Source organism: Salvelinus namaycush, chromosome 38 (assembly GCF_016432855.1).
Source record: "Salvelinus namaycush isolate Seneca chromosome 38, SaNama_1.0, whole genome shotgun sequence".
NCBI classification, from domain to species: Eukaryota; Metazoa; Chordata; class Actinopteri; order Salmoniformes; family Salmonidae; genus Salvelinus; species Salvelinus namaycush.
Genome location: NC_052344.1, coordinates 21,783,126 through 21,796,044, shown reverse-complemented (window position 1 = coordinate 21,796,044; position 12,919 = coordinate 21,783,126). Strand labels below are relative to the sequence as shown.

General features: G+C 41.0%; 1 protein-coding gene across 1 annotated transcript in view; it reads left to right on the top strand.

Annotated features, from left to right (window-relative positions):
• Positions 1-12,919, top strand: part of wnk1b (WNK lysine deficient protein kinase 1b) — a 187,913-nt gene that overhangs the window by 155,818 nt on the left and 19,176 nt on the right. The window contains 1 exon segment of the mRNA XM_038978040.1: positions 1,145-1,350. Coding sequence (XP_038833968.1) covers positions 1,145-1,350 — 206 coding nt within the window.

The following is a 12,919-nucleotide window of genomic DNA, read 5'->3' as shown; positions in this document are numbered from 1 at the left end:
TTTAGTAGGTTCACCCTGTTTCTCTCCACTCTTCTGCTTTAGTAGGTTCACCCTGTTTCTCTCTCCTCTCTTCTGCTTTAGTAGGTTCACCCTGTTTCTCTCCTCTCCTGCTTTAGTAGGTTCACCCTGTTTCTCTCCTCTCTTCTGCTTTAGTAGGTTCACCCTGTTTCTCTCTTCTCTTCTGCTTTAGTAGGTTCACCCTGTTTCTCTCTCCTCTCTTCTGCTTTAGTAGGTTTACCCTGTTTCTCTCTCCTCTTCTGCTTTAGTAGGTTCACCCTGTTTCTCTCTCCTCTCTTCTGCTTTAGTAGGTTCACCCTGTTTCTCTCCTCTCTTCTGCTTTAGTAGGTTTACCCTGTTTCTCTCCTCTCTTCTGCTTTAGTAGGTTTACCCTGTTTCTCTCTCCTCTCTTCTGCTTTAGTAGGTTTACCCTGTTTCTCTCTCCTCTCTTCTGCTTTAGTAGGTTCACCCTGTTTCTCTCCTCTCTTCTGCTTTAGTAGGTTCACCCTGTTTCTCTCTCCTCTCTTCTGCTTTAGTAGGTTCACCCTGTTTCTCTCTCCTCTCTTCTGCTTTAGTAGGTTTACCCTGTTTCTCTCCTCTCTTCTGCTTTAGTAGGTTCACCCTGTTTCTCTCCTCTCTTCTGCTTTAGTAGGTTCACCCTGTTTCTCTCTTCTCTCTTCTGCTTTAGTAGGTTCACCCTGTTTCTCTCTCCTCTCTTCTGCTTTAGTAGGTTCACCCTGTTTCTCTCTCCTCTCTTCTGCTTTAGTAGGTTCACCCTGTTTCTCTCTCCTCTCTTCTGCTTTAGTAGGTTCACCCTGTTTCTCTCTCCTCTCTTCTGCTTTAGTAGGTTCACCCTGTTTCTCTCTCCTCTCTTCTGCTTTAGTAGGTTCACCCTGTTTCTCTCTCCTCTCTTCTGCTTTAGTAGGTTCACCCTGTTTCTCTCTCCTCTTCTGCTCGACTGACATGTTCCTGTTCCAAAAAAGTCCCTTCTTGAATTGTCACATTTAAGTGCTTATGTTTCCATTCCTAAAACCCCCAGATGTCTATCTTCACCTGAAATGTTCCTGTGATATTAGACTGGATTTGGGGAAGATTTTTGGTTGATGTGCTGTCTATTCAGCTCCCTCTCATCTCCTCTCCTCTCCAGGCACATGAAGGAGATCCAGGCCCTGCACACCAAGCAGAAGGATGAGATTGACTCCCTGTTCGCCAGGCTGGGCAAGGTGCCTCCAGCCGTGGTGGTCCCTCCAGCTGTAGCCCTGGCCGGTCGCAGGAGACGACCCACCAAAAGCAAGAGCAGCAAGTCCAGCCGCTGCAGCTCCTCCCAGGGCAGCAAGAGCCCCCTGCAGCCAGGTACTACTAACCCCTGACCTCTAACTCCTGACCTCTGTCTGAACTGGTCATATCAGCAAGAGCCCCCTGAAGCCAGGTACTACTAACCCCTGACCTCTAACTCCTGACCTCTGTCTGAACTGGTCATATCAGCAAGAGCCCCCTGAAGCCCTTGACCTCTTACCTCTTGACCTCAAGTGTGTTAGAGCCAGAGATGGAAAAGGAAGTGAGACACCCCACTCGCTGTTTTTTTTCTGCTTCAATTGACGTCAACTTAGTAGACCAGACCCAGCTGCTATCACATTGGTGTCTATGGGAGATATACATTTTCTTTCAATGGTAAACGGCCGGAATAAGCGATCTTCATTTATCCACCATCTTTGTTAGAGCCCACTATAGCCAGGTCCTGACCTCTAACCTGTGGTCCTCCTCAGTAGAGGGTATTGGCAGAGCCAGTGTGTTAAAGTAGGGACTTTGTTACTGTACTCGCTTTCTCTTCACAGGACTACTTGTGGCAAACCAATCTTCTCTTCTCTCCTTCCTTCACTTTTAAACCATACAGTGAACTAGCTGTATTGTTTATGATGTAACCCAGCACTCTGCACCCTACCTACCTACCTACACTATGTGTGAGAGTCACTGTGTGCGTGTCTGCACTTTTGGAGGCTGTTCCCCTGACCTGTCCTCCTCCCTCCCCTGTTCTCCTCCTCTGTGTGTATGGTGTCTGTGTGTGTCAACTTCAGGCAGCACTTTATCTGCACAGAGCGCCCCCTCAGTGTACCCACCCTACCAGGCTCTCCTCCTGGCCCCTGTGGGCCTCCCCGACCCCAACCTCCACCCTGCCTCAGGGAGCCGACCACGGCCCCTCAAGCATCTCGGCCCCTCCAGTGAGAACCTGTGCTCTGCCTACACCAGCGAAGCTACACTGTCCGTGCCCAGTCTCTGTGCCCCCACCCAAGGTAGGCCCCACACGGCGCCCTACTGCCTAGGCCTTGGCTCTCATCCCTCCGTCCCATTCGTCCTTCCATCTGCCTCCAGTAGGCCTCATTTGCCCGTTGAGGAAAAGTTCATCTTCCACTAACACCCCACCCCTCCCCCACACCACCCCTCCCCCACCTATACCAACACCCCTCCCCCACCCCACACCATACCACCACCACCCCTCCCCCACCCCATACCACCACCCCTTCCCCACCCCATACCACCAGGGGGTGCTATTGCTCCCAGTGCAGCTCTATCCTCTCCATCCCTCTCCATTCTCTCCATCTCCCTCTGTTCCTCAGTGTACTTACTGTTCCATTCTTACTGTGTGTATGTGTACCTCTTTTTCTCTCTCTCTCTCTCTTCTCTCTTTCTCTCTCTCTCTCCTCTTTCTATCTACCCCTCCTCGCTCTTTCTACCCCCTCTCTCCTCTTTCTATCTACCCCTCCTCGCTCTTTCTACCCCCTCTCTCCCTCTCTCCTCTTTCTATCTACCCCTCCTCGCTCTTTCTACCCCCTCTCCCTCTCTCCTCTTTCTATCTACCCCTCCTCTCTCCCTCTCCCTCTCTCCACCCCTCCTCGCTCTTTCTACCCCCTCTCTCCTTTCTATCTACCCCTCCTCGCTCTTTCTACCCCCTCTCTCCTCTTTCTATCTCGATCTACCCCTCCTCGCTCTTTCTACCTCTCCTCTCTCTCTCTCTCTCTCTCCCTCTCTCTCTTCTCTCTCTCTCCCTCTCCTCTCTCTCTCCCTCTCTCTCTCTCTCCCCCTCTCTTTTTGTACCGCAGGCTGTGTAACGTTCAGCTGTGGGTCGGAGAGAGTGACCATCAAACCAGGTGGTGGCAGAAGGACCCGTTTTCTGAGTACGCCCTGCTTGGCTCTTTGTGTGTAACGCTTCTTCCTCTTCCTTTGTCTTCTTTCTCCTTCACTTCCTACTTCCTGTCATGGGATTTATCTCTTGTCTTCCGATTGGGAGCCTTTTCTCCTCTCTGGCATTTTAGCCTATAAAAAAAAATTGGCCTCATTTATAGATAATTGTAGATCAATGACTCAATGACCACTGATGAGGCATCATCACATAGATTAATGGATACATGTGTCTAATGTCATTCTCTACAGTCGTGGCCAAAAGTTTTGAGAATGACACAAATATTAATTTTCACAAAGTCTGCTGCCTCAGTTTGTATGATGGCAATTTGCATATACTCCAGAATGTTATGAAGAGTGATCAGATGAATTGCAATTCATTGCAAAGTCCCTCTTTGCCATGCAAATGAACTGAATCCCCCCAAAAACATTTCCACTGCATTTCAGCCCTGCCACAAAAGGACCAGCTGACATCATGTCAGTGATTCTCTCGTTAACACAGGTGTGAGTGTTGACGAGGACAATGCTGGAGATCACTCTGTCATGCTGATTGAGTTCGAATAACAGACTGGAAGCTTCAAAAGGAGGGTGGTGCTTGGAATCATTGTTCTTCCTCTGTCAAACATGGTTACCTGCAAGGAAACACGTGCCGTCATCATTGCTTTGCACAAAAAGGGCTTCACAAGCAAGGATATTGCTGCCAGTAAGATTGCACCTAAATCAACCATTTATCGGATCATCAAGAACTTCAAGGAGAGCGGTTCAATTGTTGTGAAGAAGGCTTCAGGGCGCCCAAGAAAGTTCAGCAAGCGCCAGGACCGTCTCCTAAAGTTGATTCAGCTGCGGGATCGGGGCACCACCAGTACAGAGCTTGCTCAGGAATGGCAGTAGGCAGGTGTGAGTGCATCTGCACGCACAGTGAGGCGAAGACCTTTGGAGGATGGCCTGGTGTCAAGAAGGGCAGCAAAGAAGCCACTTCTCTCCAGGAAAAACATCAGGGACAGACTGAAATTCTGCAAAAGATACAAGGTTTGGACTGCTGAGGACTGGGGTAAAGTTATTTTCTCTGATGAATCCCCTTTCCGATTGTTTGGGGCATCCGGAAAAATGCTTGTCCGGAGAAGACAAGGTGAGCGCTACCATCAGTCCTGTGTCATGCCAATAGTAAAGCATCCTGAGACCATTCATGTGTGAGGTTGCTTCTCAGCCAAGGGAGTGGGCTCACTCACAATTTTGCCCAAGAACACAGCCATGAATAAAGAATGGTACCAACACATCCTCCGAGAGCAACTTCTCCCAACCATCCAGGAACAGTTTGGTGACGAACAATGCCTTTCCAGCATGATGGAGCACCTTGCCATAAGGCAAAAGTGATAACTAAGTGGCTCGGGAACAAAACATCAATATTTTGGGTCCATGGCCAGGAAACTCCCCAGACCTTAATCCCATTGAGAACTTGTGGTCAATCCTCAAGAGGCGGGTGGACAAACAAAAACCCATAAGGAGAGAGAGTGACGTATGACGTAAAGGTAACGTAAGGGTAATGGCGGACTGAAGGGATTTATGTAGAGCACCTCAAGATAAAACATAATATTCGAAATATCTGCTAAATTAGACTAAAATATTAGCACTACTTAATCTGGTGAGTGATAACCTTCAATCTGGACAATAACACAAAACAAATCCTAAAACTAGAGACATTTATCGACAAATATTACGAAAACAGGCAACAACCAAACATGACGGAGAGTAAGACAGGGGAACCGATTACAAAACGAAAACGTGACTCTTCTACAGACACTGATGATTTAATATTCTCACCACCCGGAATGGTAAAGGTCGAAACCGATCTGTTAAAATCAATAAATGACAAACTGGGTATACTTGAATTAGTTAGTAAGGATATAAAAGAGTTGAAGGCAAGCCTAGAGATGAGTGATGAAAAAGCTGCGACATTGGAGAAGCAAACACACGCGCTAAAAGGGACAGTCAATAAGATTGAAACCGAAATGAATGGAATTAAAAAGGAGAACACCGTTCTGAAGGAAACCTTACTAGACATACAAACTAGATCCATGAGAGAGAATTTGGTACTTACAGGTATCCAAGAAAAAGAAGGAGAAGTTCCTGAATCTATAGTTAGAGAGTTCCTCCTTACAGCGCTTCAGATTCCACGCGAAGTTATCGACAAAATCCAACTTGAACGCGTTCACCGCTTCGGACAGAGAGGGCAGAGGTACGAACGCCCAATCGTTGCCAAATTTGCTTCATTTAAAGATAAAATAATGGTTAAAAGCCTGGGTAAAAGACTTGCTGGGACCAAAATTGGCATGAATGATCAGTTTCCGAAGGAAATTGCAGAACGGCGCAAAGTTCTGTATCCTATTAAAGGAAAACAGATTAAAAGGGAAACGAGTAGCTCTCGTCGTTGATAAACTATATATTGATAACCAGTTGTTCAGAGACACAAAGACTACTCCATGGTTATTTTAAAAATTACAAAGTTCTCATAGACGAGGGAAATAAACACAATTCAAGCCCGGTTACTGATTGTAACAATACAATAAAAAATATAGCTTTTCTATAAATCTTCACATATAACTAATTGAACACACAAGCACTAATTCAACATAGTGAAGATAAAAACTAAGTAAACAGAAGGCACAGTATGTGTGGATGGTATGGTTTGTGTTTATTTTTTATTTTATTTGTTATGTTTGGAAAGTTGAGTGAGTGAGTAATGAAATGGTTGCATATCCCAGAGCCAATGTATTGCTGTGAGCCGGGTATGAGAGGGCTTTCAATGTTGTTCAGATGATGGATATACTTTTATAATGAATTATACGTCTTATTTATTTATTGTCCTATCATGGAGAACTACATTTTTTATTTATTTTTTTATAAATGATATCTAATTATTTATTATCCTATTTTAATGGTACGGTCCATGGCACTATACCCTAGACACCCACCTGAATGACCCAGATACTAAGGAGAAGTCCCTAACTGTTTTATGTGCCCGCTGTAAGCGGTCTGTATGCAGCTAAAATGAGGTCAGAGACCAAGAGCAGCACTGCCCCCTCAAGATTCTGAGCCTGCTTGGCAGGGTTGGTCCTGCAAAGCCAAAGCCCCGATAAGGGAGAGCATAATATACAAGGAAATTCTCAAAGCTGCTAATGAGAACCTTGACGACCTTGTACCTAGCCGGTGGGGATTCCGGTGGGGTGCCCCCACCCAGGCAGTGGCAGTGCTGGCAACACTAGCTGCAGTAACCCATGGGGAGGGGGTCACACTCGGACATTCAGAGAGGGGGTATATTATTGTGGCCCTGGCGGCACAAAATCAAAGTCGGACTGCATGGAGATGCGTGGGGACATGGTCATGACGGGTGGCCGTATTGTGGGTGTTTCAGGAATAAGGTGTACATTTGACCTCCATTATCTAGGATATGACAATGGTAAATAAATCTCTCAATTTTTGCTAATTTTTTGTGCGGTCTTGCAGGCCTTCTCATGCAGCTGCAACTGCAAGTGCATTTGTAAATCATGACCCATCTTGAGTTGGGCTCTGGGATGGTGCAATTGTTGAGAAAGTGAGCTTATGGTTGTGTGGGGGTAAGGGCTGAGTGTGTGTGGGTGTATGTGTGTATCCCACAACTGTTGCGAAGGAAGAAGTAAAAGATGTTAGGGACAATAGAGGATGATCCACAGATATATATAATACAAATCGAGGTGAGGGCAATGGAAATGCATATGGTAATTGATCTTCTTCAATTCGGTAAATGGCACTGTATGCTCTTTTCAAAGAATGGATCCCAGTCGGTTCAGGGCTATGGGATACAGGGGGTCGAGGGTGGTCTACCGGGCATTGGGATGACAAGCCATCTCGAGATGAGGCCTTTTAGCGGGTGGAATAGTAGGGACCAATTGGAGGTTTACTTAGTAGAAATGCAAATATCATGGTACAACTATATAGACACTCAATCATTATGTTACTTTTTAATAGTACGTTTACAAAAATATATTCTGATTAAAAGAATGAAAGGTGTGTCTCATTATGGTAAGTGGTGAAATAAGTATAGCCAGTTACAATTGTAATGGCTTAGCAGATAATAAGAAAAGACGATCAGTATTTACCTGGCTAAAAGAGAAGGATTATAATATCTATTGTTTACAGGAAACCCATTCAACAGTTTTAGATGAAGTTTTGTGGAAAAAGAACTGGGGGGGCAAAATATATTTCTCCCATGGGCAAAGAAATTCAAAAGGGGTGATGGTTTTAATTAACAATAATTTTGATCCAAATGTGCAAATTGTCCAAACAGATCCTCAAGGTAGATGGATTATTTTAAATATGTTATTGGACAATAAACAAATATGGCTTGTTAACCTATACGGTCCGAATAATGATGATCCAAGCTTCTTTGAAAATATATATAAGAATTTATCAACTCTACAAGCAACACTAGACTCTATTATTATAGTGGGAGATTTTAATACGGTCTTAAATACCTCTATAGACCGGAAAGGAAATCACACTACAAACTATCACCCTCAGGCACTTAAGGAAATCATGAATGTCATGGATATATTGGAATTAGTGGATATATGGAGACTTAAATACCCTGATTTAGTGAGATATACATGGCGGAGGCTGAATCAAGCTAGTCGTCTTGACTACTTTCTTATACCATTCTCTCTGGCACCAAAAGTTAAAAAAGTGTTGATAGGGGACAGAATGCGGTCGGATCATCACATAATTGGCATATATATTTCTCTTACAGAATTTCCACGTGGGCGAGGATATTGGAAATTTAATCAAAGTCTACTAGATGATAAATTGTTTAGAACTAGGACAGAAGATTTTATAACTGACTTTTTCAGACATAACATAGGTACAGCAGATCCCCTTATTGTATGGGACACTTTTAAGTGTGCCTTTAGAGGCCATGCAATTCAGTACTCATCTATAAAACAAAAGCAATTTAGATCAAAAGAGTCCATATTAACAAAGGAAATTGAAGGACTAACAGTACAGTTAGATAGCAATAAAAACAGTACCATAGAGGCACAGAATAAGTTAGAGGAAAAACAAAAAGAAATGGAGGAACTTATTCAAGAAAGATCCAGTGTAATACATTATAAAAATAAAGCGAACTGGATGGAATATGGGGAAAAATGCACCAAATTCTTTTTCAATCTTCAATATAGAAATGCTACCAAAAAAAATGTATTAAAACTTGTTACAAATGATGGAGTCACGCATGATTCACCAAATGATATTTTGAAAGAGGAAGTAAAGTACTTTAAGAATATGTTTTCGTTTCAGGCTCCTCCATCTCCACTAACTGAAACTAATTGTATGGATTTTTTTCCTATTAATAATGTAAAATTAACATCTGTACAGAAAGACTCATGTGAAGGCCAAATTACAGAGGAGGAACTGCTTGATGCAATTGGGGCCTTTAAGGATGGGAAAACTCCAGGGCTGGATGGCATACCAGTGGAAGTATACAAAACTTTTTTTGATATACTCAAAGGACCATTATTAGCTTGTTTTAACCACTCCTATATAAATGGTAGATTATCAGACACGCAACAAGAAGGTCTGATATCGTTATTACTGAAACAGGACCCAAGTGGTATATATAAAGATCCAGTCCAATTAAAAAATTGGAGACCTCTTACACTTCAGTGTTGTGATGCAAAAATCCTAGCAAAATGCTTGGCGCATAGAATAAAAAAAGTTTTGTCAGATATTATTCATCCTAATCAGACAGGTTTTTTACATGGACGATACATTGGAGATAATATAAGGCAAGTACTGGAAACAATAGAACACTATGAAATATCGGGGACACCAGGTCTGGTTTTCATAGCTGATTTTGAAAAGGCTTTTGATAAAGTACGACTGGAGTTTATATATAAATGCCTAGAATATTTCAATTTTGGGGAATCTCTTATAAAATGGGTTAAAATTATGTATAGTAACCCTAGGTGTAAAATAGTAAATAATGGCTACATCTCAGAAAGTTTTAAACTATCTAGAGGAGTAAAACAAGGTTGTCCACTATCGGCATATCTATTTATTATTGCCATCGAAATGTTAGCTGTTAAAATTAGATCAAACATTAATATTAATGGATTAGAAATCCGTGGCTTAAAAACTAAGGTGTCATTGTACGCTGATGATTCATGTTTTCTTTTAAAACCACAACTAGAGTCTCTCCACGGCCTCATAGAGGATCTAGATACCTTTGCTATCCTCTCTGGATTAAAACCAAATTATGATAAATGTACCATATTACGTATTGGATCACTAAAAAATACACATTTTATATTGCCATGTAGTTTACCAATTAAATGGTCTGACGGAGATGTGGATATACTCGGTATAAAAATCCCAAAAGAAAGAAATGATCTCACTCCAATAAATTTTTATAGAAAGTTAGCAAAAATAGATAAGATCTTGCTACCATGGAAAGGAAAATACTTGTCTATTTGTGGAAAAATCACCCTGATTAACTCTTTAGTCATATCACAGTTTACCTATTTGCTTATGGTTTTGCCTACACCTAGTGACCTGCTTTTTAAATTATATGAACAAAAAATATTCCATTTTATTTGGAACGGCAAGCCAGATAAAATTAAAAGGGCCTATTTATATAACGAATATGAATTCGGAGGGCAGAAATTATTAAATATTAAAGCATTAGACCTCTCACTAAAGGCATCAGTCATACAAAAGTTATACTTAAATCCAAACTGGTTCTCTAGTAAATTGGTACGAATGTCTCATCCTATGTTCAAGAAGGGCCTTTTTCCCTTTATTCAGATTACACCTGCTCACTTTCGGTTGTTTGAAAAGGAAATAATCTCCAAAATATCCTTATTTTTTAAACAAGCCTTAGAAAGTTGGTTGCAATTTCAGTTTAATCCACCTGAAAGGACGGAACAAATAGTACAACAAATATTGTGGTTAAATTCAAATATAGTAATTGATAAAAAAACTGTATTTATCGAAGAAATGTTTAAAAAAGGTATAATTTTTGTGAATGATATCATAAATAGGACTGGTGGAGTTATGTCACACATGCAGCTCACACAGACATATGGAAATGTCTGCTCTACCCAAAATTACAACCAATTAATTGCAGCATTACCACAAAAATGGAAGAGGCAAGTAGAAGGGGAAAAAAGTAAGGAACTTGTATGTCGGCCCTGTATTAAAGAACATAAATGGTTAAAGAAAAGTGTGATAAATAAAAACATATACCAATTTCATTTAAGGACCAAAAAACTGACAGCTGTGCCATATAAATTGCAAAATAGTTGGGAAGAGATGTTCGATGTACCCATTCCATGGCACATGGTTTATGAATTGATACGCAAAACAACGCCGGATTCAAAACTTCGAATTTTTCAATTTAAATTATTGTACAAAATTCTTGCAACTAATAGAATGTTATATATATGGGGTATACAATCTTCCCAGCTCTGTAGATTCTGCTGTGAGGAGGCAGAGTCATTAGACCATTTATTTTGGTATTGTCCATATGTAGCTCGTTTTTGGTCACAGGTCCAGGAATGGCTGAAGAATTGCAACATTTGCCTAGAACTAACGCTACAGATAGCAATACTGGGGGATTTGAAAAGCCATAGTCAATCAATCAATAATATAATAATTATTTTAGCAAAAATGTTTATTTTTAATTTACAATCTGTAGAAGCTATGAGAATAGGAAGGTTCAAATCTTTTGTGAAGCATCACAGCACAGTTGAAAAATATATGGCAAATAAAAATCCGAAATGGATGATGTTGGAAGATAGATGGGAAGGGTTGAGTAGAACTGAAGGGTGGGACTAATAACAAGATAAACAATGTAGGGCATACGGGATCTGTGAAATGTGTATAGGTGCGGAGCTTTTGTGAAATAGCACAGTTACAAGTGGAAATAAAATTGGATGGACAACAGAAATAGAGGAAGGACTAAGAACAAACAAGAGAGAACTATTATAAAGTAGTCTGTGTCTGTAAAATAGGTATAAGATGTATAAATTGAAGGTAAAAGCAGAAGTGTTTATTAGTTTACTCCAATTGGGGGAGCGGTGGTAGGGTTGCGGGGAATAATAATAAAGGTATATTCTTTAAAAAAGTATGTATGTCTATATAGGTATGTGTATGTATATATGTATATATGTATGCATGCGTGTATGGATATATATATTTAAAAAAAAAAAAAAAAAAAAAAAAAACCCACAAATTCTGACAAACTCCAAGCATTGATTATGCAAGAATGGGCTGCCATCAGTCAGGATGTGGCCCAGAAGTTAATTGACAGCATGCCAGGGCGGATTGCAGAGGTCTTGAAAAAGAAGGGTCAACACTGCAAATATTGACTCTTTGCATCAACTTCATGTAATTGTCAATAAAAGCCTTTGACACTTATGAAATGCTTGTAATTATACTTCAGTATTCCATAGTAACATCTGACAAAAATATCTAAAGACACTGAAGCAGCAAACTTTGTGGAAATTAATATTTGTGTCATTCTCAAAACCTTTGGCCACGACTGTACATTCCCATCCTCGTGCATTAAAGTCATGTATCTAGTTTATAACCACAGACCGTGTGGAGGCAGAGCCTTAAACATCTGACCCAGTCTATAAACCATGTTGATTATTATCACCTATAGCAACAGTAATGTCTCCGTAAAGCCTGTTGAGCTATAAGACCGGTACAGTCTAGAACGGGGCTCTCCGACCCTGTTCCTGAGTTTTCGCCCCCAATCCCAGTTGGAACCAACCTGATGCATCTTCTTAACCAGCTAATTGTTAGAATCAGATGTGTTAGATTATGGTTGGAGTGAAAACCTACAGGAGAGTAGCTCTCTAGGAACAGGGCTGGAGAGAACTGTTCTACAGTGTAATAGATATTTATATATAATACCAAGGTGAAATATTTGCCACTTGGTCCTCCACACTGATCCATTTCCACTACGGTCCCATACTCTCCACTCAGGTCAATATCTAATCATAATATGATCATGTCTAATGTTTCTTCATCCAGCTAATAATCACCCTGATTTAAACCGTACAGGCTATATTATACTACTACCCTTTAGTTATAGTCTGTACTATACTACTACCCTTTAGTAATAGTTATGGTCTGTACTACTACCCTTTAGTAATAGTTATGGTCTGTACTACAGTACTACCCTTTAGTAATAGTTATGGTCTGTACTACAGTACTACCCTTTAGTAATAGTTATGGTCTGTACTACTACCCTTTAGTAATAGTTATGGTCTGTACTACTACCCTTTAGTAATAGTTATGGTCTGTACTACTACCCTTTAGTAATAGTTATGGTCTGTACTACTACCCTTTAGTAATAGTTATGGTCTGTACTACTACCCTTTAGTAATAGTTATGGTCTGTACTACTACCCTTTAGTAATAGTTATGGTCTGTACTACAGTACTACCCTTTAGTAATAGTTATGGTCTGTACTACAGTACTACCCTTTAGTAATAGTTATGGTCTGTACTACAGTACTACCCTTTAGTAATAGTTATGGTCTGTACTACAGTACTACCCTTTAGTAATAGTTATGGTCTGTACTACAGTACTACCCTTTAGTAATAGTTATGGTCTGTACTACAGTACTACCCTTTAGTAATAGTTATTGTCTGTACTACTACCCTTTAGTAAAATAGTTATGGTCTGTACTATACTACTACCCTTTA